At 40.0% G+C, this 27459-nt stretch overlaps 2 protein-coding genes and 1 long non-coding RNA gene across 8 annotated transcripts in view; 2 read left to right on the top strand and 1 right to left on the bottom strand.

Annotated features, from left to right (window-relative positions):
* Positions 1 to 4854, top strand: part of RETREG1 (reticulophagy regulator 1) — a 149600-nt gene extending 144746 nt beyond the window's left edge. For all 3 annotated transcript variants that reach the window (XM_003899518.2, XM_017959451.3, XM_009208181.4), the window contains 2 exons: positions 137 to 263; positions 2689 to 4854. In XM_003899518.2, coding sequence (XP_003899567.1) covers positions 137 to 263; positions 2689 to 3182 — 621 coding nt within the window. In that variant the 3' untranslated portion in view covers positions 3183 to 4854. The remainder of the gene's footprint in view (positions 1 to 136; positions 264 to 2688) is intronic.
* The window catches only part of LOC116274873, a 70822-nt gene extending 59261 nt beyond the window's left edge, over positions 1 to 11561 (bottom strand). Inside the window, exons 1-2 of one of the 2 annotated variants that reach the window (XR_004183652.1) lie at positions 11484 to 11561; positions 9711 to 9883 (exon numbers count right to left, since the gene is read on the bottom strand). This is a non-coding gene — a long non-coding RNA (uncharacterized LOC116274873). Of the gene's footprint in view, positions 1 to 9710; positions 10967 to 11483 lie in introns of those variants that run through there. The other variant, XR_004183651.1, reaches the window with a different exon arrangement.
* Positions 11141 to 26533, top strand: ZNF622 (zinc finger protein 622). 3 transcript variants are annotated; one of them, XM_009208180.4, is made up of 6 exons: positions 11143 to 12816; positions 14728 to 14988; positions 15196 to 15358; positions 19797 to 19909; positions 24873 to 25037; positions 26268 to 26533. In XM_009208180.4, exons 1-6 carry the CDS (start codon positions 12195 to 12197, stop codon positions 26393 to 26395), a joined length of 1452 nt encoding a protein of 483 aa, XP_009206444.2. In that variant the 5' UTR covers positions 11143 to 12194; the 3' UTR covers positions 26396 to 26533. The 3 variants fall into 3 exon arrangements, with proteins under 3 accessions (XP_021794940.2, XP_009206444.2, XP_003899566.2); XM_003899517.5 differs by having other exon boundaries at positions 11152 to 12816; positions 24894 to 25037; XM_021939248.2 differs by lacking the exon at positions 24873 to 25037 and having other exon boundaries at positions 11141 to 12816.
* The last annotated feature ends 926 nt before the right edge of the window (positions 26534 to 27459 follow it).

The raw sequence follows: 27459 nt of genomic DNA, 5'->3' as shown, positions 1-27459 counted from the left end.
TGACTGAATGATTTGAAAATAAAAATATCCATCTGGTTTTTATTACTCTGACATTTTGGGGGTTCGTATGGATTTTTCAAAATATTCCCTTTAGCAGTTTAAAATGTGCCGCTGGTATTTATTTATATTAATACAGATTAGCCTCACGGTTGCTGCCAAAGAGTTATCTGTGTCTGACACAGACGTCTCAGAGGTATCCTGGACTGATAATGGGACCTTCAACCTTTCAGAAGGATACACTCCACAGACAGACACTTCTGATGGTATGCTAATATTTCTGGACACATTTATTTTTATGAGTGCATACAAAACTATTTAACTGCTGCCAAATACTGAATGGGTAAATAACATGTTACCACCATATCTATACAGTGGAATATTACTTGGCTATAAAAATGAAGTACTGATACTTGCTATAACATGGATGAACCTTGAAAACATGCTAGGAAGCCAGACACAAAATGCCACTTACTGTATAATTCCATTTATATGAAATGCCTAGAATAAGCAAGTCTAAATAAAGGGAAGTTAAGTTAGTGGCTGCTATGGACTGATGGAAGGAGGGAATAGTGAGTGACTGTTAATTGGTATGCATTTATTTTTGGAGTGATGAAAGTGTTCTAGAATTAGTGATGCTTGTACAGCTTTGTGAATATACTAAAAAACACTGAATTGTACACTTTAGAAGTGTGTTTTTTTGGTGCATGATTATCAAAAGCTGTTTTTCAAAAAGTATGAGAAAAAAATCTAAATCAATGTCCAAATCTGCCTTTGGACAGAAATTTTGAAAACAAAATAATTAAAAATTAGAAAAATTACCTCCTGAAATGTCTTTGAAATGTCCTAAGCGATAATGTGGGAGAGAAAGATAGATGGTAATCCTATACATTTAGGCCTAGTCCTCATTAAAAGGGGCTGAAGTATGGAGGGCAAGTTCCCTGAGTCCAAAGCTGACTCTGGAGTTTCTCACATTTGTCTTCGAAGTTAAAACAGCTTTTTATTTTTATTATTTTTTATTTCCAACTTTTAAGTTCAGGGGTACATGTGCAGGATGTGCAGGTCTGTTACATAGGTCAACATGTGCCATGGTGGTTTGCATCCCATCACCTAGGTATTAAGCCCAGCATCGATTAGCTATTTTGTGATGCTCTCCCTCCTCCCACCCCTGACCCTATGACAGGCCCCAGTGTGTGCTGTTCCCTACCACTGTGTCTATGTGTTCTCATTATTCAGCTCCCACTTATAAGTGACAACAGGCAGTGTTTGGTTTTCTGTTCCTGTGTTAGTTTGCTGAGGATAATGGCTTCCAGCTCCATCCATGTCCTTGCAAAGGACATGATCTCATTCCTTTTTGTGGCTGCATAGTATTCCATGGTGTATGTGTACCACATTTTCTTTATCCGGTATATTCTTTGTTTATAATAAGTACAATTAAAAACAAGACAGCACAGTATTCTTTATAATGCAAATTATATCCATAACTTAAATTGAGAGTCAATGCTTGTACGGTAACTTAACTTTTGTTAGTCTCACTGGATTACCTTGTTTTGGCTATATACTGAACATATGAGCAGATTATAAAGGAGGAGAATGAATGAACTATTTTATACTTATGTTCCAAAGAGACATTTTCTGTTTTTAAAGGAAGGAGGGAGGGAGGCTGTGCAAAGATGGGTTTGGAAGGTGGAAAACCCAAGTAGAGTCTTGCCTTTGTCACTACCTAACTTTATGACCTTGAACAGGTGAAATAATTTTTTGTGGGTCTCAATTTCCTCACCTTTACATTAGAACAAGAGCATTGCTGAAGGTCATTCAAGCTCTACAAGCTTTCAGAACCTCCAATTTGAGGTCATATTTTAAAGAACAAGAATAACAAGTACCTTGTTCTTAAGGATCACATCTCAGATTTATTCAGCAAAAAAGACAATAATAATCCAAGACACATAAAAGGCTTTTCATTAACTGAAGATTTCAAATCACGGTTGCAGGGAGTTAACTGTTATATTAAAAGAATTTTATATGAAAGGTAAAAACAATAAAATCTATCAGCCTTCTACTGTGACACTGATTTCAAATGTCCTAAATCTTTATATGGTCAGTTTCAGCTATAGTTATAGAGAGCCAAATGTTTCCATAAACTCTTGGGTTATATGGAATAGAAGGAGCAGTATCTTCTTTCCATTGCTTAAAACAAACACAGATTACAGACACTGAAATAGATCTCCATGTATGAAAATGCTGAGGCTGAATAATATTAACCAAAACCCAAGGAAACTTCCTATTATAGTATTTTTAATTTCATGTACATGCATACTCATTGGCTTAAGGTAATTCCCACCCTAGGAGCAGGATGGGGAATTTTTATAGTAAATGCTTAAACGTTAGTCAAAACCTCAAGCTGATGTCAGACAAGTGTGAATGTTAAGTCAGTAAATATACTGTTTTGTGCTTAAGAGGAAAGCTAAATATAGAGGGATATGTAGTGTTTGTGTCCCTGTGGAGAAAGAGTGTTGCAGGATTAGGAGTTCAGTATGTGGTTAAATTGATTCAAGTTGACTCAGGAGGCTAGATGAACGCCAAGGTTGCCAGAGGGTTCAGATTAAAGTCAGATAGATGATCTTTAGACAGCACTTTTATTTGAAATTTGTTACGGTGCTTAAGTCTGAACTTCTGTTATCCATTTCACAGATCTTGACCGACCTAGTGAGGAAGTTTTCTCTAGAGATCTCTCAGATTTCCCATCTCTAGAAAATGGCATGGGAACGAATGATGAAGATGAATTAAGCCTTGGTTTGCCCACTGAGCTCAAGAGAAAGAAGGAACAGTTGGACAGTGGTCACAGACCAAGCAAAGAGACACAATCAGCAGCTGGTCTCACCCTTCCTCTGAACAGTGACCAAACCTTTCACTTGATGAGCAACCTGGCTGGGGATGTCATCACAGCTGCAGTGACTGCAGCTATCAAAGACCAGTTAGAGGGGGTGCAGCAAGCACTTTCTCAGGCTGCCCCCATCCCAGAAGAGGACACAGACACTGAAGAAGGTGATGACTTTGAACTACTTGACCAGTCAGAGCTGGATCAAATTGAGAGCGAATTGGGACTTACACAAGACCAGGAAGCAGAAGCACAGCAAAATAAGAAGTCTTCAGGTTTCCTTTCAAATCTACTTGGAGGCCATTAATCTAGGAATCAGCTTGCAACAGAGCACAAAAAACACCAAAAAAATTTCAAAGAAAAAAAAAAAAAAAAACAAGGAAAAGAAAAAAATTGAACTATAAGCTTTAATGATTACTTTAGATTTGTTTTATTTTCCCTCCTGCAGTGAATTAATTGGATATATATCAGCTGACACTGATAGATTGATATTTCTGATCGTTATTTTTGTGTAATAAGCATGGAAATGAACTTTATACACACCACTGTGTTGTCAGAGATAAATATTAGGGGTTTTTAAAGCAAAAAGAAACAAAAACCAAATTATTAAAATCCTCCTATAAATATTCTTTTTCTTTACAGTTTTTCAAGCATGCAAAACAGTTTATTGTAACTCATTGAAAAATATTAACAATTAATTGTGAATACATGCCGTTATCAGCTTCCTTATTCCTAATACCTGGAAATTTTTTTTTTTTAAACTGATAGATTTTGATGTAAAAAAGATCGAAATTATCAAGGTATCTTAGTTGAAGGACTTGGGAAATACTATCAAAATTAATTTCTTAGGAAAAAATTTTAAAGTATATTTAAGTACTCTGGATAGACTGAAATATTTCCATGTTATTTCTGCAGTTGTAGACTTAGGCTTACTTGTAAAGCAGCATGCTCCACTGACTGCCATCTCTAGTCTTGCAGTGGGTGGCATTAACCCACATAGACAATGGTTGTGACATAAACAGATTCAGTTGTTTTGTTGTTCATTTGTCATATGTTTGTGATAGGGATGTTGGGAGCACAGCTCTATTCTGCCTGCTCAGACTTAAGTTAGACCCGTATCTTTTATATTATGTCATGAAAAAAGTCTCCTAAAATTGTGAAACTAGTTATTGATATGAGTGATGTGATCATCAGCAATAAAGACATAATAACTCTGTTTTCTTAGTCTGTATAGAGGAGAGGAACTTGCTTGGCTTTAAAATATATTTATTTGCCATTTAAGTATAATTATGAAATCTGTTTCTTACTGGGAAGATAGAGTATATATATTTTCCTTTAAACGTTTTAAGATCACTTTTAAATAACCACATCTGATTTATGGTTTTTAACAAAGGACTAAAGAGCTCACACCAAGCTAATTTTGTTTTTGTGATATAAACTTTCAGTGTCGAGGGACCATGCCAGCAACTACCAAAAATCTCTTAAATCTTCAGGTACAGCTGGCATTCTGGCAGATGCACAGAGACATCTGAGACCCTCAGAAGGGAAGGATAATCCAAGAATATAGGAAATCTGTGTTCTCTTCCTTTCATTTTATCCCTTATATTTCTAAAGACTAATTATAAGTAATCTGACATTTTAATGTAGCAACTCTTATTTATTTTTTCTTTCTGAGGTATTCAAATATCTAGACTGAATTTTGCCAAATGTTAAAGGGAGAAGAGTTACTGAAGACTTTGAACATTTTTGTGATTGCTTATGTCATTAGTGCCTCATGACTGTGTTTGATGTCCTTTATTGATACAAAGTGAGCCTGTGCCTTCATTATCTTGCCCATTTTAATACAAATGGAAACCTGGTGTTTGAAAATCTCTGAACTGTGTGGGTTTTGGAGGAATATACCTGAATTTTATTCAATAACAGTTTCTGGACAGGAAGAAAAATACAGTTACATATTTATAAAATAGTTGTTACCAGTATTCTTTTTTATGTGTATGCTTCTTTCTTTAAAATAATATTCTTGGTTATAAAGTAGAAAAGTTTAAAGGTCATTTCCATTTCTTCACTGAGGAGAAAAAAAGTTAAATAATCCAAGTAATTAAATAATATAAATCCCTAGATAACCTTACAGGAAGATTAACTCAAGGGCTGATAATCTGTGATGGTATGAACAATAAATCTAGAATAAAATGTTAATAACTACAAATTAAAAGGGGTGTGGGGAAGAAGTTGGTAGAGTAGAAAAATGTGCTATCACCACTATCGAGGAGACATGCCAGCTCTCTAGGGACAGCAGCATTTTAACTATGTATGAATTTTAATATTGTTTGTATATGACTCTGTGACTACACATTTACACAATACAGTAATGGTACTTTCTCACAACTATTAATTCAAACAAACACAAGGATGTTGAAGGTTTTTGTTTGTGTATACGTATGTTTTGGTGGTGGTGGGGGTCATTGTTTCTGGTTTTAAAAGATGAAGTAGCAGATACACTTCATCTATGATTGATCCAGTGTAGTAGAGGACTACATGTCCTTTACCATGAGAATATAAATAGCATTATTTCCCCAACATCTGAAAGAACTGAGAATGAGTGGTTTGTAAAATCTAAGTGGACTGAAGTATTTAAAATGTGAACCATGGATATATTTTGTTAAAATTGAAAGCTGTAGAAAAGTTTTGCTCACTTCCTGTAGAAGGTACTGAGCAAAATCACACAATGGCAATAGCATACACTGAGCATGTATTTTAATCTGAAGCAATAAAGTAGTGCTCAAGAAGTTGAAGCTCACTTTGGAAGATCAATCCATGCTTGAATATTCTCATTCTGAAATACCTTTTTTTCTTACCCTACATAGCTTCAAAAGGGATTTTTTTTTTTTTTAAACTGCCTGCTCCCCAGTTTAATAAAATATTAGGAAGACTTTTATAAGGTTTTGTAATTGGCAAATACATTCAACATATTTAGGCATCTCATTCTTATATTTGAAATAAATGTAACTTTCTTCCATTTAGAAAAGTGGCAAATGCCAGCATGCCACTAATTTTAGTCAAGAAGCAAATACACATTTAAGAAAAACGTGATTTTAACATTTATATGAACTGTTTATAATCTAGATGGGTATACTTCTTTACACTGCTCCAGCTGTGTTCATTGCAAGATAGGAAATTATTCTGAAAACCTTTACTGAACTGCTGTTGTCTTAGATCATTTGTATCATGATGAAATTAGAAAGCCTCAGAACTATATTTTTGTGTATTATTCCTCCATTTCCACTGTAGCATTTATACTAAGAAAGATGTTGAAAATATGAGTTCTGGTTCTGATGTTAATATTATGGCCCTAAGACACAGTGTCAAAGTCATATAATGTCCCCAAGCCCCATCCTGTTTCCCAAGCATTAAATAGGGAAGTTAATTCTTACCTTATCACGCAGGGATGTTTAGAGAATGGGTGAAAAAAAGTATCTGAAGCACGTTGGGGGGAGGGGTGTGTGGAAAGGCTGCATAAAACCAAGAAACTGATTTTTTTTCCTGCCTGTGTTTCAACTGAGCCATTCTTTTAAACATTAAAACAAAGGCAGTCAACAAGCAACAGCTTACAAGAATCGTAAGTTTCTTTTAATGGGTCCAGCACTGTATCAGCCTCATAGTGCAAGAAATCCTTGTGGAATTAATGGATGGAAGTGTTGCAAAAATGTCTACTATTTCAGTTGATTCTGTGGACCATGTATAAGGTTCTATAATAGTAATTTTTATGGTTATAACACCTACTAGCTATGGGACTCTGAGAAAGTCACCTAATAACTCCATACCTATTTACCTCATCTACAAAATAAATATGTAGTACCATTTACCTCATGGAGTGTTGCAAGGATTAAGTGTCTTAAGGCTGGGGTTGGCAGACTATGGCCCATGGGCCAAATCTGGCCTGCCACCTGTTTTTGTAGGGGCTGCAAGCTAAGAACCGTTTTTTACATCTTGAAGTAGTTGAAAAAAAATCAGAAGACTATTTTGTGACATGAGAATAAATGAAAATCAATTTTCAGCATCTGTGAATAATGTTTAATTAGAACACAGCTATGCTCATTTGTGTATGTATTGTCTATGGCTGCTTTTATGCTATAACAATGAAGCTGATTAGTTGTGACAGAGAACCCAGGCTTACAAAGCATATTTACTCTCTGGCCCTTTACGGGAAAAGTATGCGAACTCTTGGTCTAAGACATAGAAAACAGGATCCTGTTTAATGCTCACGACTCTACAGTTAAGTGGTATTAAGAACATTTTGCCAAAGAACAGGGTAAATAAATTGTCCAAGGTCACATAGCTAGTCAAGGAAAAAGTCAGCCTGACCCCAAAGCCTATTCTCTTTCTAATGTATCATACTAGTATATTGGTTTTGTTTTTTGATACATTAACTGATCATAATTTTAAGCAATTTAATAATTTCACTAAGTATTAAATACTGATTTTATTTTATATTTTTTTTTCAAAGACTGCAGAAACCAGTTGATTTTTAAATGCTGTGATAAACAGACTTTGTTGTACATTTCAATTCCTTACTAAATTAAGAGAAGTCTTTGCATATGTAGACAGCCAAAACAACTGGGGACTGAAAATCTCTCACAGGACTTAACGTTTTCATGAACACAGAATTCACAGAAACTGTAAACTATGTGATAAGTGTATGTTAGTTTTTATATTTCAATATTTGTTACCCCCACCCAAGGTTACCCTCAACCAACTCAATCCCCTTTGTAGCCTGCCTTTTAAAAACCAAGGTGCCACTGCAATATAGGAATGTGAATAGCAGTAAACTTGTCACAAGAGAATATTGTGACTGGCATACAAATTGACTTGAAGGCAACTTTATTAGCTTTTATTTTAAATTATCCCAAAGTCTTCCAAGACTGAAACAAGAACCATGTTACTGTGTGTACTGTCACTGTTACAGTGTGCACCATAACTCTAGTAGTTTGAGAATTATGTGAACTATTTTAAGGGCTATGTCATGATATACAGAAGGAATTCTAATTTTCAATACTTTCACTAATTTTGTCATAGGTGGTTGTATTAGTCCATTCTCACATTGCTATAAAGAAATACCTGAGACTGGGTAATTTATATGAGATTTAATTGGTTCAGGGTTCTGCAGGCCGTACAGGAAGCATGGTGGCCTCTGCTTCTGGAAAGACCTCAGGGAGCTTTTACTCAAAGCAGAAGGCAAAGTGGGAGCAGGCAGTTCACATGCCAAAATCAGGAGTAAGAGAGAGCAAGCGGAGAGGTGATACACACTTTTATAAACAACCACACCTTGAGAGAACTCACTGTCGCAGGAACAGCACCAAGGGGATGGTGCCGAACCATTCAAGAGAAATTCACACCCATGATCCAATCACTCCCACCAGGCCCTGCTTCCAACACTGGGATTACATTTTGACCTGAGATATGAGTGGGGACAACATCCAAACTATATCAGTGATCTTCATTTAAATTCTTCAGAGTGATCAATTTGGTATTTTTTTTTTTTTTTGATAGCAGTACTGTCAGCAGAGGTTAGACACATTAAGAGTGCTGAGGATGTGCTGCAGAGATTTTACTCAACAGTCCCTTGCATTTACCAAGGAGGTATTGGTTGTAGACCTACTCTTTTTTTCCTCCAATTAGTTCCAGATACTGCTGCTGGATCCACTCAAGGCCCACTTCTATTCCTGATGCCATATAAGCTGAAACATTTTGTGACTCTCCAACAAATGAAGCATGAACAGTAAACACAAGAATCCAAGTCTTTTGCCAATGATATCGTGGCTCTCTCTAGTCTCATTTTCTCTTGTTTGTATCCTAAGCTTCATCCAACCTAGACACACTCTTCTTAAATATGTCCTTGATTTTCCTCCCTCTACAGTATTTCTTCTACCTGTTCTACCTCCTTTTCCACTTGCAAAGTCCTCCATCTTCTCCTTTAGGACCCATCTGAAATGTCTACTCCTTAATGAAAACTTTTCTGATCTCTCTAATGGCATGAGATTTCTCTATCCTAAATACTCATTACCCCTTTCTTTATATTTCATTGTACTAGATCCAGCTAGTTAACTATATTTTTTAAATCATCCCTAAGAAGTCATTAAAAAAAAACTTCTTGAGGGTAGGAATGCTTTAATTTAGAACCAGTAGAATATCACAAAAAATACGTAGCATGTGGGAGAGACGATGGGAGATACGAAAGCCATGAAAGGAAAGATACGAAAGGAATTTAAACTTTATCTTATGGGCATCAGACAACTATTATTGAATAGAAAAAGTGGCATATGAAAAAAATGCTACAGGAAAATTACTGATTACTTGTATTTACTGTAGGGGGGGCTATGGGGAAAGAGTAAGGTTATCTTGGAGACTGCAGAACAGTACATTGGAAAATTAGTATGGTGGAGGAAACAATACCTCTTTAAAGAAGAAAAGTAAAACTGGAGAGTTCAATGATGCTGAAATAGGAGAATCATGAAAATAGATTAGAGGAGGCAGGGAGGAAATAATGACCTGAAGAACAGATTCTGGAGGAGTCATATAAGAATGATACTAGGCAAAAGTAAAACCAGAAGTTTTTTACTTTTATAGCCATCTTCTGCTTTACTTTTTAGGGAAGCTTGAAAATATACTCTGCTTATTCCAGTTAACAACTAATACTAGCTACATTTCTCAAAGTGAGTATCCAGACGGCTCAGCTATTTTAAAAGATACTGATAATCTCAAAATAAGTTTTCATAAATAAAAATCACCATCTGACTTAACTTTTGCACTGCAAAAGATTTGTTTAACAAATACTCACCAGTTGATCTGCTGGGACTGTTCTAGCATTAGAGTATACAACAAAGGAGTTGCTTGCTGTCATGGAGCTTATGTTCTATCTAGACGCAGATGACTAACATGCAGTGTGACTAGACATCCTGGTTTGCCCAGGATTGAGGGGTTTCCCGGGATGCAGGACTTCCAGTGCTAAGCCTGGGAAATCAGTGACAAACAAATGCTACTGGCAGCTGATCTCCCAATGATCACCTAAAACAACCCTGCCCCCTACTTCCCACTTCCTGGTATTCATGCCCTTATGTAAACCCTTCTCACATTAAATAGGGCTGACCTGCATAAGTAACAACACATTGTGGAAACGACTGTGTGTGACTTCCAAGGCTAGGTCATGAAAGAAATTCATGAATTTCATGTGGCTCTCCGCTACACTCAAGCAGCCCTATGGAGAAGCCTGCTTGTCAAGGAACCAAAACCTCTTGCTATCAGCTATGTAAATCAACCATCTTTAAGGGAGATTCTCCAGCCACAGTCAAATACAGTCAGACTTTCAGATGACTTTAGCCCTGGACAGCATGTTCACTGCAACCTCTTAGCAGATCTTAGAACCACCCAGCTAAGTCATTCAAATGCCTGACATACAGAAACTGAAATAAAGCTTGATGCTAAATTTGGGGGTAATTTAATACAGAGTAGTAGATAACTAATACAGTGCTAGAGAAAAGTTATGCCTGGTAAGGACTTAGGAAGGTAGGCACTATTTTTGGTAAGTGGATTTGGATAAGCCTCTCTTACAAAGGCATTTGGGCAGAGATCCAAAAAATAAGGGAGCAAGCCAGCAAAAGGATATTCCAAGCGGAAGAGTAATGGACTTCTGACTCAGTACCAACTAAAGTGATTGTCAGAAGAACATCAAATGTGTCACTGCGACTCAAGTAGGGCGAGCAGGGTAGAGAAGGGGGTGTGGCAGGACATCAGAGGGAGGGGCAGAGCCTCGCAGAATAAAAAGTAAGGTGTTTGAATTTGATTGAGTCAAGGGAAGCCACTGGAAGATTTTTATAAAAGCGTCATCTTCTTTTGGTTTTCTATTAGCAGCTTGGATTCTGAGCATGCAACATTCGATTCTGTAACAAGGCTGACAAGGGTTCAACCAGGCTGTGTGGATGAAATCTATGACCTCCTCAAGCATTTGAAGTTCATGTTTTCTTTTTATTTTAGGACGGAATCTTGCTCTGTTGCCCAGGCTGCAGTGCAGTGGCGCGATCTCGGCTCACCACAACCTTCGCCCCCGCGCCCCCGGGCTCAAGCGATTCTCCTGCCTCAACCTCCCAAGTAGCTGAGATTACAGGTCTGCGCCACTGCGCCAGGACTAATTTTTCTATTTTTTTTTTTTTAGCAGAGACTGGGTTTCGCCATGTTGGCCAGGCTGGTCTTAAACCCCTGACCTCAGATGATCCGCCTGCCTAGGCCTCCCAAAGTGCTGGGATTACAGACGTGAGCCACCGCGCCTGGCCTGAAGTTCTTTTCTACAGAACTTTGCTGTCCGATACACATGAGGCTACACAACCAACTGGGCACCTGACACGGGGCTAGTCCAAATTGAGACGGGCTGTTAACTCTAAAACACACACTGGATTTCCAAGACTTAGAACTAACCACAGAGCGTAAAAGATCTCATTAATTCTTTTAGACTGATTACATGCTGAAATGACAGGATGGGCTAAATTAAATACATCATTAAAAGCAGTTTCACCGATTTCTCTTTACTCTTTAAAAATGTGGCTACTACTAGAATTACCTACGTGGCTCGGACTGTGTGTCTACAGGGAGCTCCTCTCCGGCACTCTGTACACTCAAGTTTCGCCGGTGTCCTCCGCCCGAAGGGCCGCCTCAGAAAACGCCTCAGACCGTTTCTCGGGGAAGCGGTCCAGCCCCCGGCGAGGGCTCCGAGGTTGGCCCCGAGGGTTAAGGGTCAACCCTGGCCCTCGCGACATCCATTCACCCGGCTCCGCGGGTGCAGCGCGCGGTCCTCAGAGAAACCCCGACCCTGGCGTGGCTGACCCGACCATTCATTAATCGGGGGCTTCCGAGGGCCCGGGAGCAGCCTCGGGCGCCCCACTCCCCCATTCTCGCGTAGCCGTGTCTTTGACCGCGTCACACTGAGCGGCGCAACCACCAGAGAAGGTAACTGGGAGGGCGCGACCTCCTTCAAGCAACACCCACCTCGGGCTGACTGAGGGGACCCAGGTCCGGTTCAGTCACTGCGTTCCCTAGGCTTCCCGGGTCTCACAGCGGCGGGGGCGTGGCCACAGCCTGAGAGGCGGGTTTCCTGTCCAGTCGTAAATAACTTCCGACGTGTGCCGGAAGTTTCCTCAGTGACAATCAGGAAGTCGGCGTGTCGAGAGGCTCGTCCAGGCCGCTGAGGCGGGTTAAGGTCTGAGGGTCGTGTGGAGCCAGGGCGCTGGTCACCAGGTGTTTGGCGTGGTCGGCTCTTATTTCTCACCTGGCAATGGCGACGTACACCTGCATAACTTGCCGGGTGGCGTTCCGCGACGCGGACATGCAGCGGGCCCACTATAAGACGGACTGGCACCGCTACAACCTGCGGCGTAAGGTGGCCAGCATGGCCCCAGTGACCGCCGAGGGCTTCCAGGAGCGAGTGCGGGCGCAGCGGGCCGTAGCGGAGGAGGAGAGCAAGGGCTCGGCCACCTACTGTACTGTTTGCAGTAAGAAGTTTGCATCTTTCAACGCCTACGACAACCACCTCAAGTCCCGGCGGCACGTTGAGCTGGAGAAGAAGGCCGTGCAGGCCGTGAATCGGAAAGTGGAGATGATGAATGAAAAGAACATGGAGAAAGGACTGGGCTTGGACAGTGTGGGCAAGGATGCCATGAACGCCGCCATCCAGCAGGCCATCAAGGCCCAGCCGTCCATGTCTCCCAAGAAGGCGCCCCCAGCGCCTGCAGAGGAGGCCAGGAGTGCCGTAGCCGTGGGGACTGGTGACCGTGGGACCCACGACCGAGACCCGAGCGAGAAACCACCCCGGCTCCAGTGGTTTGAACAGCAGGCGAAGAAGTTGGCAAAGCAGCAGGAGGAGGGCAGTGAGGAGGAAGAGGACCTGGATGGAGACGGTGATGGCCCTGTCTGGGCGGGGAGGGTAAAGAGGAACTTGGCCCCCCTTTAGTTTTCAGATTTATACTCGAGATGGGTGTGTGTGTTTGTGTGTTTGAGAGCTTTTAAGTAAAAATGATGAGGGAAGGTGGTTTAGATGCTTTCTGAAGTGCCGTATCTGGCCAGCAGGTTCCGCTGTTTAGTTCACTCAATTCATTCTCGAAGGCCTAAAACCTTGTCTGGAAAAAGAAGAAGTGCCTAATGCATATTTGGAGAATGAATTGATGCCTTCTCTGTTTTGGATGAGGAAACTTTTTTTTTCCTTTTTTTTTTTTTTTTTAAACGGAGTCTCGCTCTGTCACCCAGGCTGGAGTGCAGTGGCCGGATCTCGGCTCACCGCAAGCTCCGCCTCCCGGGTTTACGCCATTCTCCTGCCTCAGCCTCCCGAGTAGCTGGGACTACAGGCGCCCGCCACCTCGCCCGGCTAGTTTTTTTGTATTTTTTAGTAGAGACGGAGTTTCACCGTGTTAGCCAGGATGGTCTCGATCTCCTGACCTCGTGATCCACCCGTATCGGTCTCCCAAAGTGCTGGGATTACAGGCTTGAGCCACCGCGCCCGGCCTGGATGAGGAAACTTTTGACATACGCACAGGAGGACATCGTCATACCAGCCGCCGTGTTATTTGCTATTCTAGTGGGTTTCCAGTTATGATGGTTTTGCACTTACTTTAGTTGAGTAAAACAGAATGAGGGGATCAAAATCAACTCAGCCAGAAATGTGGAGCTGGAGCCAGCAGCCTCACCTCTTTGACTTTATGAGTTATTTATTCCTTCTTTCCCTCATCCCACATCCTATTAACAGTGCTGGTGTAGGTGTTCATGTCTTTGTCTGTTCGCTCTGCTATAACGAAGTACCAGAGACTGGCTAATTTATGAATAACATAAATGTATTTTCCCATAGTTCTGCAAATTGGGAAGTCCAAAATCAAGGTGCTGGCAGAGTCAGTGTCTGGTGAGGGCCTGTTCTATAGATGAAGTTTTCTCATGGTATCATGTGGAAGAAGCAGAAGGCAAAGACGGGCTAGTTCCCTGGCACTAATCCATTCATTCGGGATTAGTGCTCGCCTCACTTAATCACCTCCTAAAGGCCCCACCTCTTAATGCCATTTCATTGATGATTAAGTTTCAACATTTGAATTTTGGGAGGGAAACATGCATTCAAACCATGGCCGTTCATAGAGCACCCCACCAGCACATACACACACCCCACAATACTTTCGTGAAATAGTAGATAGAGGCATTGTTTTAGCAGTTTATAAAAATATGCAGCCAGAGCTCACGCCTGTAATCCCAGCATTTTGGGAGGCCGAGGCAGACGGATCACGAGGTCAGGAGATCAAGCTATGGTGAAACCCCATGTCTACTAAAAATACAAAACATTAGCCGGGCGCGGTGGAGGGCGCCTGTAGTGCCAGCTACTGGGGAGGCTGAGGCAGGAGAATGGCGTGAACCTGGGAGGCGGAGCTTGCAGTGAGCCGAGATGGCGCCACTGCACTCCAGCCTGGGTGACAGAGCGAGACTCCGTCTCACACACACACACACACACACACGCACACACAAATGTGTATATATATATTCACCCAGATAGGAGACTCCCTAACTATGTTCAGCACTGGGCTAGGTGCTGTAAGGCATAGGAAAGAAACAAACAAAAGACTCCTATTTCCTGGAAAAGAAAGACTAAGGAATTTCACAGGCATTCAGATGAGTCTGGTAAACAAATAGCTAAAATTGAGATCTTGAAAGAGGAGTTGTCCTTGGGAGTTGGGGGTACGGCTGTTTCTCCAAATATAGGACTGTATCACCGCATGTGATATCTTTGCTTGCTATTACTTTTCTTAAACTTACTATTTCAAAATTCTGGCTTGCAGATTGGGAAGATATTGATTCTGACGAAGAATTGGAATGTGAGGATACTGAAGCAATGGAGGATGGGGTGGAGCAGGATGCAGAGGAGGAAGAGGCTGAGGAAGGCCCACCCCTTGGTGCCATCCCTATTAGGGACTGCTTATTTTGTTCCCATCATTCCAGCTCGCTCATGAAGAATGTGGCTCATATGACCAAAGTCCACAGTTTCTTTATTCCTGATATAGAATATCTTTCAGATATTAAGGGACTGATTAAATACTTGGGTAAGTACAATAGTTTTTCTTTTAATGAGGAAATAATCACATTATTGGGGGACTGGTCTCAAGGGAACATTAGTTTTGCGGTTTTCATCAATCTTTGATATAATTGCTTACTTATTTTGTGAGTGATTTTTGAGTTGTGACAAATAGTGAGATTTAATTGGTTGCAAAAAGCTTTTTTCATATTTTTTCCTTAAATTATTTTTCTAGGAGAGAAAGTTGGTGTTGGAAAGATTTGCTTGTGGTGCAATGAGAAAGGGAAGTCCTTCTACTCCACAGAAGCTGTACAGGCGCATATGAATGACAAAAGCCACTGTAAGCTCTTCACAGATGGCGATGCTGCTTTGGAATTTGCAGACTTCTATGATTTTAGGTAAGCATAATTTGTAACATGAAGTGAAGTGAAGTCATATTTGCTTTGCATTGATATTGTGTGTGCCAGTGCTGGATATGTGTTTGGCACTGTGCAATGTATCCTTAATAACACTTATAACACCTCTGTATTAGGCAGTTCTTTCTTTTAGTTGAGAAACTCAGTTTCACAGAGTTTAACACATCTAGTAAAGAGAAGACCTTAGACCCAAACTGAAGTTTGACTTGTTTTTCTTTTTGTTCTGGTTAAATCATCAAGAGTTCAGTTTTGCCCCTTGAACAGAGGTAGAGAAATTAGGTTTCACATATTGGGTTCTTGGAGAGTCCTTGATCACCAGCTGTCCCCTGAAGGAGTTGAGACAGTTGCTAAACCAGTCCCAAACCAGGCATCTGATGGTGAGATTATCCCATTGGTGGTTCACCCCTAACTAGAATCTGTTTTTTTCTTTTTTCTGAGAAAGATTTTTGCTGTCACCCAGGCTGCAGGACAGTGGCACGATCAGGGTCTACTGCAGCCTCAGCTGCCCTGGGCTCAGGTGATCCTCCCACCACAGCCTCCCCAGCAGCTAGTGTGCACCACTATGCCCTGCTAATTTTTGTATTTTTTTGTAGAGATGGGGTTTCGCCGTGTTACCCAGGCTGGTCTTGAACTCCTGGGCCCAAGTGATCTACCTGCCTTAGCCTGAGATTACATGTGTGAGATACCATGCCTGGCCCTAACTAGAATCTTGAATAATTTGTATGTCATTTAGCAAATGTATGTTAAGTACTTGTGAACAACTAGTTGTCAAAATTCCTGTGAGCTAGCACAGGAGATAAGCAGATGTGTATAATTACCATGCCAGGTGTGCATAGTCCAAGTGATACAATGTTCAGAAAAGTCTCAGTCTTTTAAGTCTTGCTTTTGCATTTTCTTCCTGATTTCCCATTTTGCAGCTGGAGACTTGCAGTTGGTGGACATGACTGGGAGGAGGGAGAGGGGAGGATTAGAGGCTGTGGCAGTAGAGAAGACAATGAATTCTGCTGGTGGTGGGAAGCATCCTCTTTCAGTATTTATCCCTCTCAAGTTTCCTTTTAGACACCAATGTTTATAACCTTTTGACTGATGTTGTCATCAGAGTGGTCAAAGCAAATACCATGGATAGAGTCAAGCAGCTGCCATCAGCAGTAGGCTTGGAATGCCCAGCACTCAGTCTGTCATCCTGTGGTTATATTCAGGATCCTACCCAGTCTCACAGATTTCAGTATCTTCTGCAGGCCCGTGACCCCCACATTTATATCTCTAGTATAGCCTTCCCCTTAGCTATAGACTGAAGATATCCAGCTACCTCCTTGATATTTCTACTTGTGTCTAAAAGGGATCGTTAACCTGTCCAAAATCAACTCCTGCTATGCATCCTAATCTGCTCCCTGTAAGTAAATGGCATCTCTGTCCTTCTAGTTACTTAAGCCAAATGCCAGGTAGTCTTCCTTTATTCTTCTGTTTTCTTTCATGTTTACTTTAGAATCTATCACCAAATCCTGCTTTAACTACTTTTGCACTATCTCTCTTCAGAGGCTGACTGCTTCTCACTACTTCTACTGCTCCTACCCAGGTCCAGGGCACCATCCTCTTTTGCCTGACTTCCTACAGTAGCCTCCTGCTTACATTCTTACTACCCGCCATGTTCTATTCTCAAAACTGTAACTAGGGGGATCCTTTTAAAACACTAAGTGAGGTCAAACTCTGCTCAGATTCTTTCAAAGACTACCTATCTTACTCAAAGTAAAAGCCAAAGTATAATGTCCTGCAAGGCCCTGCACATGATCTGGAGCCTCTGTGGGTCTGTTGTGTTGTATTAGTTGCTCTCTGGATTCCTAACTCTTTCTCTAATGCATCAAGTGTGTTTCTCAGGACCTTTGCATTGGCTGCTGTATTTGTTTATAGTATTCGCTCAGATATTCACTTGACTTGTCCCTCACTTCTTGCAGGCATTGACATAAATTTCACCTTCTCAATGTGGCCTTTTTTGACCACCTTCCGTAAAATAACACCTACCCAATCCTTTTGATCCTGTTTTATTTTTCCTTATATTCCCTACTGCCATTGTGTGTATTGTATATTATTTGTTTATTGTCTCCTCCTTCTAGACTCTAAGCTTCAAGCTTTAGCCTTTTGTTGTTGTTACTGTTGTTCTTTACTGGGTGTTGCTTAACCATTAGTTTGAATTAAAATATGTAACTGATGGAACTGGTTCTCCCTTAGTCCAAATGATGTATTTTTCATTCCATTTACAGTTTTATTCTGTTGGTGCCTAGAAATGAGAAATTATGTGAGCCTTTCTTCCTAAAAATGAATATTAAATGATTTGTTTTCCTTAAGAAAATAAAAGTTAGCCAAGTGTGGTGGCATGAGCCTGTAGTCCCAGCTGCTCAGGAGGCTGAGGTAAGAGGATCACCAGAAGCCAGGAGTTTCAGGCCAGCCTCGGTGACATAGTGAGACCCTGTCTCTGGGGGGAGAAAAAAAAGGTGATAATGCTTAGTAAAGAAAACTTGGAAAATAGAAAGCTTTTACATACAAAGCTGGTGTTTATGGAGTGCTTACCTGCCAGACACTGTTCTAATAAGCATTTTATGTGGATTCACTCAGCTAAAAAATGACAAATTACCTATAATTTCACTCCCCTTCACAAGGTAACTTGTTTACTTATTTTGGACCTGAAACTTTTTATTGAAGAATAAACTTACAGAAAAGTACATATATGTATACAACTGGCCCTCTGTAGTCATAGGTTCTCCATCTGTGCATCCAAACTATAGTGTTCAAAAAAAATTTTGTCCATACTAACATCCACGGACTTATTTTTCTTGTTATTATTCCCTAAACAGTACTGTGTAACAACTATTTACATAGCATTTACCATGTTTTAGGTATTATAAGTAATATAGAGATGATTTAAAGCATGCAATGATTTAGGTTATATGCAAATGTTATACCATTTTATATCAGCGACTCAAACATCTGCAAATTTTAGTATCCTAGGGAGGTCCTGGAACCAATCCCCCATGGATGCCAAGGGATGACCGTACTTGTGATATCATGACTCAGTTTAGTGAAATTTTAAATATAACTAGTACCTAGATCAACAAACAGCATGTTAATAATCCCCTGACATTTCCCTTGTGTGTCCTTCCAGAAACTACCCCTCCTTTCTCCAGGGGTAACTACTATTCTGACTTATAGCTGCATAGATTGATTTTGCCTGTTTTTGTACTTTATATGTAAATGGAATCACAAAGAATGTACTCTTGGGTCTGACTTCTTTTGCTCAACTTTCTGTTTGGGAGACCCATCCATACTATTTTATATAGTTGGAGAGAGTTCTTATTGTTACAGAGTGTTCTGTTCAGTGCTCCACAACATCTAGTCTAAGGCTAATACACATTTGAGTGGTTTCTAGTTTGGGGCTATTACAAGCAATGCTGCCACATCATTCTAGTGTGTCTTTGGCAAATGTTTATAGGTTATCTTTTGTTTGTATATGTAGGAGTTGGGCCAGAGGATATACATATGTTCAATTTTAGAAAATACTGTCAAATTGTTTTCCAAAGTGGTTTTCTATACTTCCACTTGTAGTGAGGGAGAGTTTTTCATTTTAGCAACTTTGGTGGGTGTGTAGTGGCTTTAATTTGCATCTTCCTGATGATGATTAGTGCAATCAAGAGCCTTTTTATGTATTCATTGGCCATTTGGATATCTTTTTGTGAGGTATCTGATCAAGTATTTGTCTATTTTCTTATTAGGTTGTGTGGTTTACTGTTAATAATTTAATGTACACTCTTCCTATTATTTTTCATGTGTATCTATGAATAGCATTTGTCAACATTTTTAGGAATATGGAGATTCTTCTGGACCTGCACTGTCCAATATAGTAATTACTAGGTATACCCATATAGCTATTTAAATAAATGGAAAGTTTAATTAAAAATTTAAACATTCAGTTCTTCAGTCAGACTACCTGCATTTCAAAGTTCAGTGCTGAAACGCTCATGTGACTGCAGTTACTGTATCAGACACAAAGACATATTGATAGAACATTTTCTGTCGTCACAGAGTTCTGTTGGACAGCACTGTGCTATAACTTGTTTTTATAATGGTTAAATTGAGTATAGCTGCATGTCCAGCTGTACGTTCTCCTTCTTTTCTTCTATGTTAGGCAGCCTTTCTAGGGAAAAACAAATAGAATTCTGTTATAGGTCATTTGCTCACTTCTACTACAGACAAAATGCTAATGAGTTGTTTTCTCCCAAAACCTTTTAGCTGGTAGTTCGTACAGCTGCTTCCTGCCCTCTCCCTTTTAGGTAGCTTAGGAAGTTTGCCACATTTGCAAATAAAGTTTATGTCTTTTAGTTCCATTTGAGGTATCAGTCTATTTATTAGTGCAACTTCTTTGTTACAGGAGTAGCTACCCAGATCACAAGGAAGGGAAGGACCCCAGTGAGGCTGAAGAGTTGCCCTCAGAAAAGAACTTGGAATATGATGATGAAACCATGGAATTGATTCTGCCTTCTGGTAAGTGCATTTGTCAAAAATAAACAGCTTAATGCCAGTGGGACTGAGGGAGAAGCATATCTCCATCAATTACCTTCCATACTGAGGGAAATAGACCATAAATTTTAAGGTATATGTTTGGGTTTTCACGTACAGTGTAAACCCTGAAGGTTGCTGCTCAGCTCTAAGTTGGCTGTTGTGTTTAAATTTGATCAGTGTTTTTGTTCATTTCTGGGTTGTGACTCAGAATGTTTGATCAGGCATTTCTTTTCTTTCTTTTTTTTTTTTTTTTAGATGTAGACTTTTCCTATTCTGTCTTTATCTATTTTTTTTGGTCCTGTCTAGGTTTCTCTTGTTAATTGTAACCTTACTGTTATTTTTTGAACTGATTCCTGTTTCCTTTTGTTGCTCAGACTTCCAAATGGTAGTTTGGTGTGGGTGTATCTGACTCACGGTGGAAATTTATCCACCATGAGGTGTGAAAAGAAGAAGAATAACCATGAATGTGAGAAGCATACATGGTTGTATATTGTGTAGGAAGAAAGAATCGTGATTAACTGATAAGAATAGGAGAAGCTACAGAAGACATGTTTCAGAAATGAAAGGGGATGGAAAGGTAGAGATGATAATAAGATCTTAATATCTGGTATTTACTGAGCAGTTAGCACATTCAGGCAGATGTATTTGTCTTTATAGGCCAACATTGAGTTAGATTCCAGCATCTTCATTTTGCATATGAAGCTTAGAGAGGCTGAGTAACTTACCAGGATCACATACCTAATCAGTAAAGCCTTTTTCCAATATCCGTATACTACTTCGGGAGATTTGCAGTAATGGTGCAGGCAGGAACAACATACCCTGCTGGTGGAGAGGTCTGCAATGAAGCAGCCTTGTCTTACGCCTTTCCACACAGAATGTCACTGCTTAGGTACAGATGGCTATCTTTAGCTCAGAATGATAACCTTGTAAGGCCAAGAGCAGCTTTAGAGTGTGGCAATAGGAGGAAAGGTCAGGCAGAACCTATTTTGAAGATGACAGTTCTTTCTACCGTGATAAGAAGGTTATAATGCAATATATTATCATGGCCTATCTAATACACAATGGTAAAACGTAAATCCCAGAGAACCTTTTCTAGTCTTTCTCTGGTGACAGTACCCATAGAGAACATCAGAAATATGTTTAATAATTTATTTTCCAGAACTATATGTTTACCTTGTTGTCTCCTTAGCTTCTGCTTCTTAAACGGTAGAATCAGATAACCATAGACCTTAAATAAATTGAATAAGACAATCCTAGTACAACAGTGTCTACCATGTAGTAGGATCACCATAGTGTTTGCTTTATTTAGCATCTACTTTAGCACAATATATTACAAAACTTAGCATAACATGAGCATATCTATTTAAGAAATCTAGGATGTTTCAGAGAAGTTTTCATCTAGACTTTAAATGTTTGAAACTTATAAAAAATAAAGAATCCTCAGCTTTGTCCTGGGTGATTGAGTTTTTTAAGGTATCTAAAAAGATACTCATTTTGACTGCCAAAGCCAAGCCCATTTTTGGCTTTGGCTAGCCTTAGAAAGATATTGGAGAGGTCTTCCTCTCCCATATCCAGATGGCTTAGTAACTCCTAAATGTCTTTTCAGTATTTTTGTGTATTCATTTGTCTGTGTCACCATTCCTCCTGTCTGGTCATCTCTTATCTGGTTTCCACATGACCACCAAAACATTCTTTCTAAAACACCAGTAGATTTTCTTTACCCTCTGTAGTTCCTCCCCTGGGAGCCATTGCCTTTAGGGTAACTTTGAGTTTCTCTCTACTGGTCCCTCAGGTGTGTAGTGCTATTCCTCTATCCACCCACATAGAGTTTTCTTCCTCTGGGCATTTGCATGTGTGGAACCTCTGTTACTCCTACTTTTCTTGTAAGATTCAACTTATCTAGATTCAACCGTCTGGGAAGGCTTCTTGAACTCATCTCCTGTCTATTTACTGGGTAACAAGAGTCTCTCCCCTGCTGCTGGGACACTAAATCTAGTTGCTCAGATTGGACTTCAATAAAATCAAGCAGGCTATCTCAAAGCCAATGACAAAAAGTAGCCACTAGAGGGCACTGTGAGCATTTATTTTGAAGATTGTGGTCCTGAAGGTTTTTTTTGGGTTTCCTTCGTTGCTCTTCAGCTCTTATGGAGTAAGTTGGTATGAAAGGCCCATTCAATTGGATGGCAGAAGTTGTAAGGCTGTTTGTTAAGAAGGAGTGAACATTAGCCTGGTGTGATGGTGTGTGCCTATAGTCTCAGCTAAGGCAGGAGGATCACTTGAGCCCAGGAAGTCAAGAGTCAAGGCTGCAGTGAGTCATGATCATGCTACTGCACTCCAGCCTGGGTGATAGAACAATACCCTGTCTCCAAAAAACAAAAAAAGAAAAAAAGGAGTGGACAGTCGGTAAGTCGTTACTGCTGTGTCAAAAGCTAGATGGACAGGTTGCGTGCTTCACCATGACTTAGACATAACCAATCCCTTATTTATTGGGCAGTCACACTGTGTTCTGGAAAATATTTTTCCTTGATGAGGGCCTTCAAGTGTAGCTGTCCTTAGCTCATCATACTTAGTGCTAATATCAGGTGGTTACTGTCATTGGCATAGGGCAGGGGTAGCTCTGAATGCTGTTTTCAGTTCCTTCTTACCAACTGTTGGAAACCTTGGCATTGAGTAATGAAGCCATTTCAAGGACGCTTTAAAAGGCCAACCTTCTGTAGGATGTATTTCCACATGTTGCTTAAGAATATAAATATATTAAATTCTTATGTATTAATGACCAACATTATCACCTTGCAAACCTGGAGTGTCCAGACCTAACATTATAAATAGAACATCACAGCAAACAATGCTGGAATTTCCTGTAGACCCTCCATTTAAGCTTGCGGTTTTATCTGTCAACTACATCTCACTGATTTCTTGTGGTCTAAGAGCTTTGTTAACTGTTACGCTGTGAAAACATTCAGGTTTAGGGAAAATGATTTTATCCACACTGGTATCCAAAGACCATGTCTTTGAATCAAAAGGTTCTTTTTGTCATCTCTTGAGTATGATAACAAAACAAGCAACTGAAAGTAACTACTTTTGCATATCTGTATAGCAAACAAATTATTTTCCAGTTGTTTTGGCAGGTATAGGGACTTAAAACAACCAAAATAATTTTCTTATGCAAATTAAAAGTCTGGATCCTAAAAGCAAATACAGACTTCCACAATATTTATAGTATCTGGTTCATGGTCGTTTTACACAAAAGATTCTGAAAGCAATGGCTTTACATAAGTAAATACAAACCTTTCCTGGAAACTGTACACAGGGTTCTACCTAGCCAAATATCCTTTATTCATTTGCAGTGGAAATGGCTTTTATCGTGTCTTATGTATATGCTGTTGTTAAATATCTGCATGGTTATGTCTGTCTGGGAAGATATTTGATTGCTTTTGTCCTAATTAATATTCTTGTGAAAGGATAGCGTGTATTTAGTAAGCTTTTAGGTAATGCTGATGACACTGGCCTAGGGACCACCTTTGGAGAGGCACTGCTATAAGGGAGCCTGGAATTAGTCATCTCTAAACCCAGCCCCCTTCAGGTCATCTCCCCTGAACTTATGACACAGGGGTTGGGACATTTTCCCTGAAAAGGGCCAGAGGTGATCGTTAAGGCTTTGTGTACCATTCTGTCTCTGCAGCAGCTTCCCACCTCTGCTGTTGTAGCAAGCACCAAAGCAGCGAGAGACGATACCTACACAGTTGAGCATGGCTGTGTGGCAGTAGAACAAACTAAAACAGGTGATTGGCAAGATTGGGTTCTCTGGCTGTAGTTTGCCACCCCTAGATTAATATATCAGATGTGCCTCACCCTTAAATAGGAACCTTGAATTGTTCTTCCAGTAGATACCTTTACTTACCTCAGGTTTTTATTATTCCAGCTACAGAATTTCCAACTGGTGGCCAATACCTTTGTCCCATAGTTTTTTTATTTGAAATATGCAGAGTCTGTTTTCTTTTTTCTCACTCTGTTACAAGTTAGTGGGCCTATGAGATAATGAGATATACAATCATATGTTGTAATGACATGAGCATACTTTGAAAATTAAATTTAGAAATTCATTTCTGAAAGCATGATTGACTTACATAGTTTTACCAGATCCTACTAAATAAGCAAAAGCTATAGACAGCATTCAGCTTAATCATCTTTTAAAATTCAAATTGACCAGGTGATTTCCATCATTTAGGAAGCAATAGGTCAGGGTTACTCAGCCTTGGCACCATTGACATTTTGGACTAGATAATTTTTTGTTATGGGGGCTGTCCTGTGCATTTAAAGATGTTTAATAGCATCTCTGGCCTCTACCCTCTAGGTGCCAGTAGTAACCTCTAGCTGTAACAACCAAAAATGTCTTCAATCAGTGCCAAATGTCCCTTGCTGGGTAAAATCCCCATTGGAGAATCACTGCAATAGAGAATTTAAGCAAAGGAAAGGTGGATTGATTTCTATTTTAGATCCTGACTGTGGCTCGTAGACCCAAACATCAGAACTGCTCTCTGTGCTTAATCTTCCCATATATATGTATAATTTTTATTTATTTATATATATAAAATGCTAAAAATCTCTTATCTCCTAGGGCCCTATTATCTGTATTAGTAGGGGTTTCTATGTGTATTTTTGGGGATTGTATGCAAGTAAGTACACAATGCTAAGTTTTTCACTTAACAGTGACTTGCCATTCTCTTTTTAAAAAATCTATTGTTTGGTTTTCTTTTTCTTGCATGCTTTCTTTCTTTCACTTTTTCATTTTTATTTTACATGCTGCTTCATCTTTCTTTAGTAGGTAGAACAACTGTTTCTTCTGGTACATCGATTTTCCATCTAGATATATTAAAAGATCTGATTTGGAAAGCCCTTGCTTTATAGCTCTGCCTTGAAAAAGCTATCCAACTCATTGTTTCAGTATTGCTCTTTGGAAAAACAGGTGCCAGAGTGGGTCATCGCTCCTTGATGAGATACTACAAACAGCGATTTGGCTTGTCCAGAGCTGTGGCAGTTGCCAAAAATCGGAAGGCCGTGGGCCGAGTACTTCAGCAGTACAGAGCCCTGGGATGGACTGGCAGCACAGGTACATTGATCTTTACAACTGCAGACCAGTCTAAGAACTTGTATTTCTAGCAGGGGTCTGGGGAAAGTTGTTCCCATTTATGTTGTCCTTGTGGATCCTCTCTGGGGGAAATTTAACCTCTTGGCTCCAGGGACTTCCATTACCACTTGATATGTTTAAGGCAATAAGCCCAAAGTGCTATGACTTAGAAATTTCATATTCCTGGCACAGCAATTTTATATACCATTAACTTTTTCAGAAGATAATAGTTACAAAAAGAATTATTTAGTAATCACCAAAGGTTGAAATTATCCTGGAGGTTACGCAGAGGAATCAGACAGTATCCTAGTGGTTAATAGCTTGAGCTGTGGAGTCAAACGTGACTTATGTGATGTACTTAGAGGTTCTTATATGATAAGCATGAGTAGTTTAATTAATATAAGCTTCTGTTTCCTCATTTATAAAACAGAGATGATAGTAATAAGACCTACCTCTTAGAGTTGAGTGGGTTGAATGTCATGCATGTGTGATATAGTGCATGCCCATCGTCAAGGTTAGCCGTCAGTCCCCTTTTTTGTATTTTTCCCATAGAATATTTAGCAAAAGTTAGAAGAGTAAAGCATGCCACTGCAATTGTTGAGCTTTGAAACCTCATCAATATGATACTCTTTACATCTATTCTGATGTGTCTGCTGGATGAAGCTGGTTATATCCTTAGATCTTCAGGGAAAGCATCTATCCAACTAGAGGACTGTGGAGAAGATAAGAGGAGGGCTGCTTTCTGATGGCCTGGGAAGCTCTAGGCAACTAAAATCCATTTGAAATGCCACTGTGTTTATATGTAGTTTCCTTCATTGTGGCTACTTGTGAGCTGTGTGGCCGCTTGAATCTGGCAGAGACTTGACTTCATCTTACTCTTATCAGGAAGTATTGTCTGACTCGATTAATAGCTTCTGCCTTTCTGATTAATGGGGCTTCACCTTTTGGGCTTATAGATGCTTCCAGATAATGAAAACTAAAGATGCTAATCCCAGAGAAATGTATATATACAAAAGTTCTGGTATGCAATTCTGGGGTCCACAGAGACCCTTTAGGCCCATGGTTTAGAGACCCCAAGTTAGCAACTCTGTTTTAAATACAAGAACCCAGTTACCCCAAACTAACCTTTTGAATTCTCTGCCAAGGTTGGATTTTTCTCTGATCACAAATAACAGACCTTTGCCTAATTTCTTAACCGCCTTCCAATCATAGGAGCGGCTCTTATGCGAGAGCGAGACATGCAATATGTCCAAAGGATGAAATCAAAATGGATGCTGAAGACAGGAATGAAGAACAATGCCACCAAGCAGATGCACTTTCGGGTCCAAGTGAGGTTCTGAGAGTCTGCAGGGATTGAGCGATCATCTCCTGCCCAAGTTTCCTCCTTGCCCTGAGGACCAGTGAAAGCCAGATCATAGGAGAGACCCTTTTGCTGCTACTTCATTGGTTCTGACCTAATAATAAAAGTTAGAATCATATGAGTTTTCAGATGTCATTTTTGAATAGTGTTGAAAGGTTATGTTTTCACAAGGTAAGTCCTGTGTCTACTGGACCCTGGGACTTGCACTGCTGCCTGACAGTTGCTTCATCGCCTCAACTTTAAATGATTTATGGTTGTCAGAGTAGTGTGAGGAATCAGGAATGACTTGTGTGCCCCAAACTTACTAACTTTCCAAGGAACTCACCATGTCATGGCACTGGGACCTATGTAAGGGGGCTTGAAGGCTTATGTAGGGGCAAAGTTGAATGTCGCTTATGGCATGTATCGTGGCACAGGAGGTAGTGAATATCTCTGGGCACTTGCATTAAATCCAGGCTAAGTTAAAAAGCACATCCATAGCTTGCCGTAAAGGTTTTCTATTTCTAAATGGGAATGCACAGAGTGACTGCTATGTACTCTGATGCCGTTTCCAGTGGTGCAGTTACTCTAGGACGAAAGTAAAGGTAAAATGCTTAGGTATCATTTTAGAAAGGCTACCTCAGGGTCAAATCTCGGGAGAAATTCTCAGTTTAGGTGGCTTAGAGGAAGGCACTAATATATTGAAAACGAAGCTAAACATGAAGTTCAAATCCATTTGAGTTATCTTTGTGACCTTGGAAAAGTGACTTGGCTTTTTAAATCTGTAAAATGGAGGTTTTATTATCTCACAGGTTGTTGGGGTTAAATAAATCTGCTAAAGGACCAGACAGTCATTGAGTCCCTGGCACAGAGTTAGTGTTTAAAGTTCTCTTTTACAGAGCAAACCCGCCACACTGAGTAAGGCATGGTGAGATTTAGTCAGTGCAGTATTCTGAGTAGTGGGTTCGAGCATGCCAGGAGAATGTGGTTGCCCTCACGGTGTATTAACCAGACCTCATTTGCTAGACATAGGTCTTTTTCTTTAAACTTTGGATGCAGAGTTGA

This window comes from Papio anubis, chromosome 5 (assembly GCF_008728515.1).
Source record: "Papio anubis isolate 15944 chromosome 5, Panubis1.0, whole genome shotgun sequence".
Classification (NCBI taxonomy): domain Eukaryota; kingdom Metazoa; phylum Chordata; class Mammalia; order Primates; family Cercopithecidae; genus Papio; species Papio anubis.
This window is presented reverse-complemented; position numbering and strand designations above follow the sequence as displayed.

Bases quoted from the DNA above. Each gene is read 5' to 3' on its own strand.
- ZNF622 (XM_009208180.4), top strand. From the start codon at position 12,195: ATGGCGACGTACACCTGCATAACTTGCCGGGTGGCGTTCCGCGACGCG. The intron at 12,817-14,727 runs GTGATGGCCCTG...TCTGGCTTGCAG, and splicing joins AGAGGACCTGGATGGAGACG to ATTGGGAAGATATTGATTCT. The intron at 14,989-15,195 runs GTAAGTACAATA...TTATTTTTCTAG, and splicing joins GGGACTGATTAAATACTTGG to GAGAGAAAGTTGGTGTTGGA.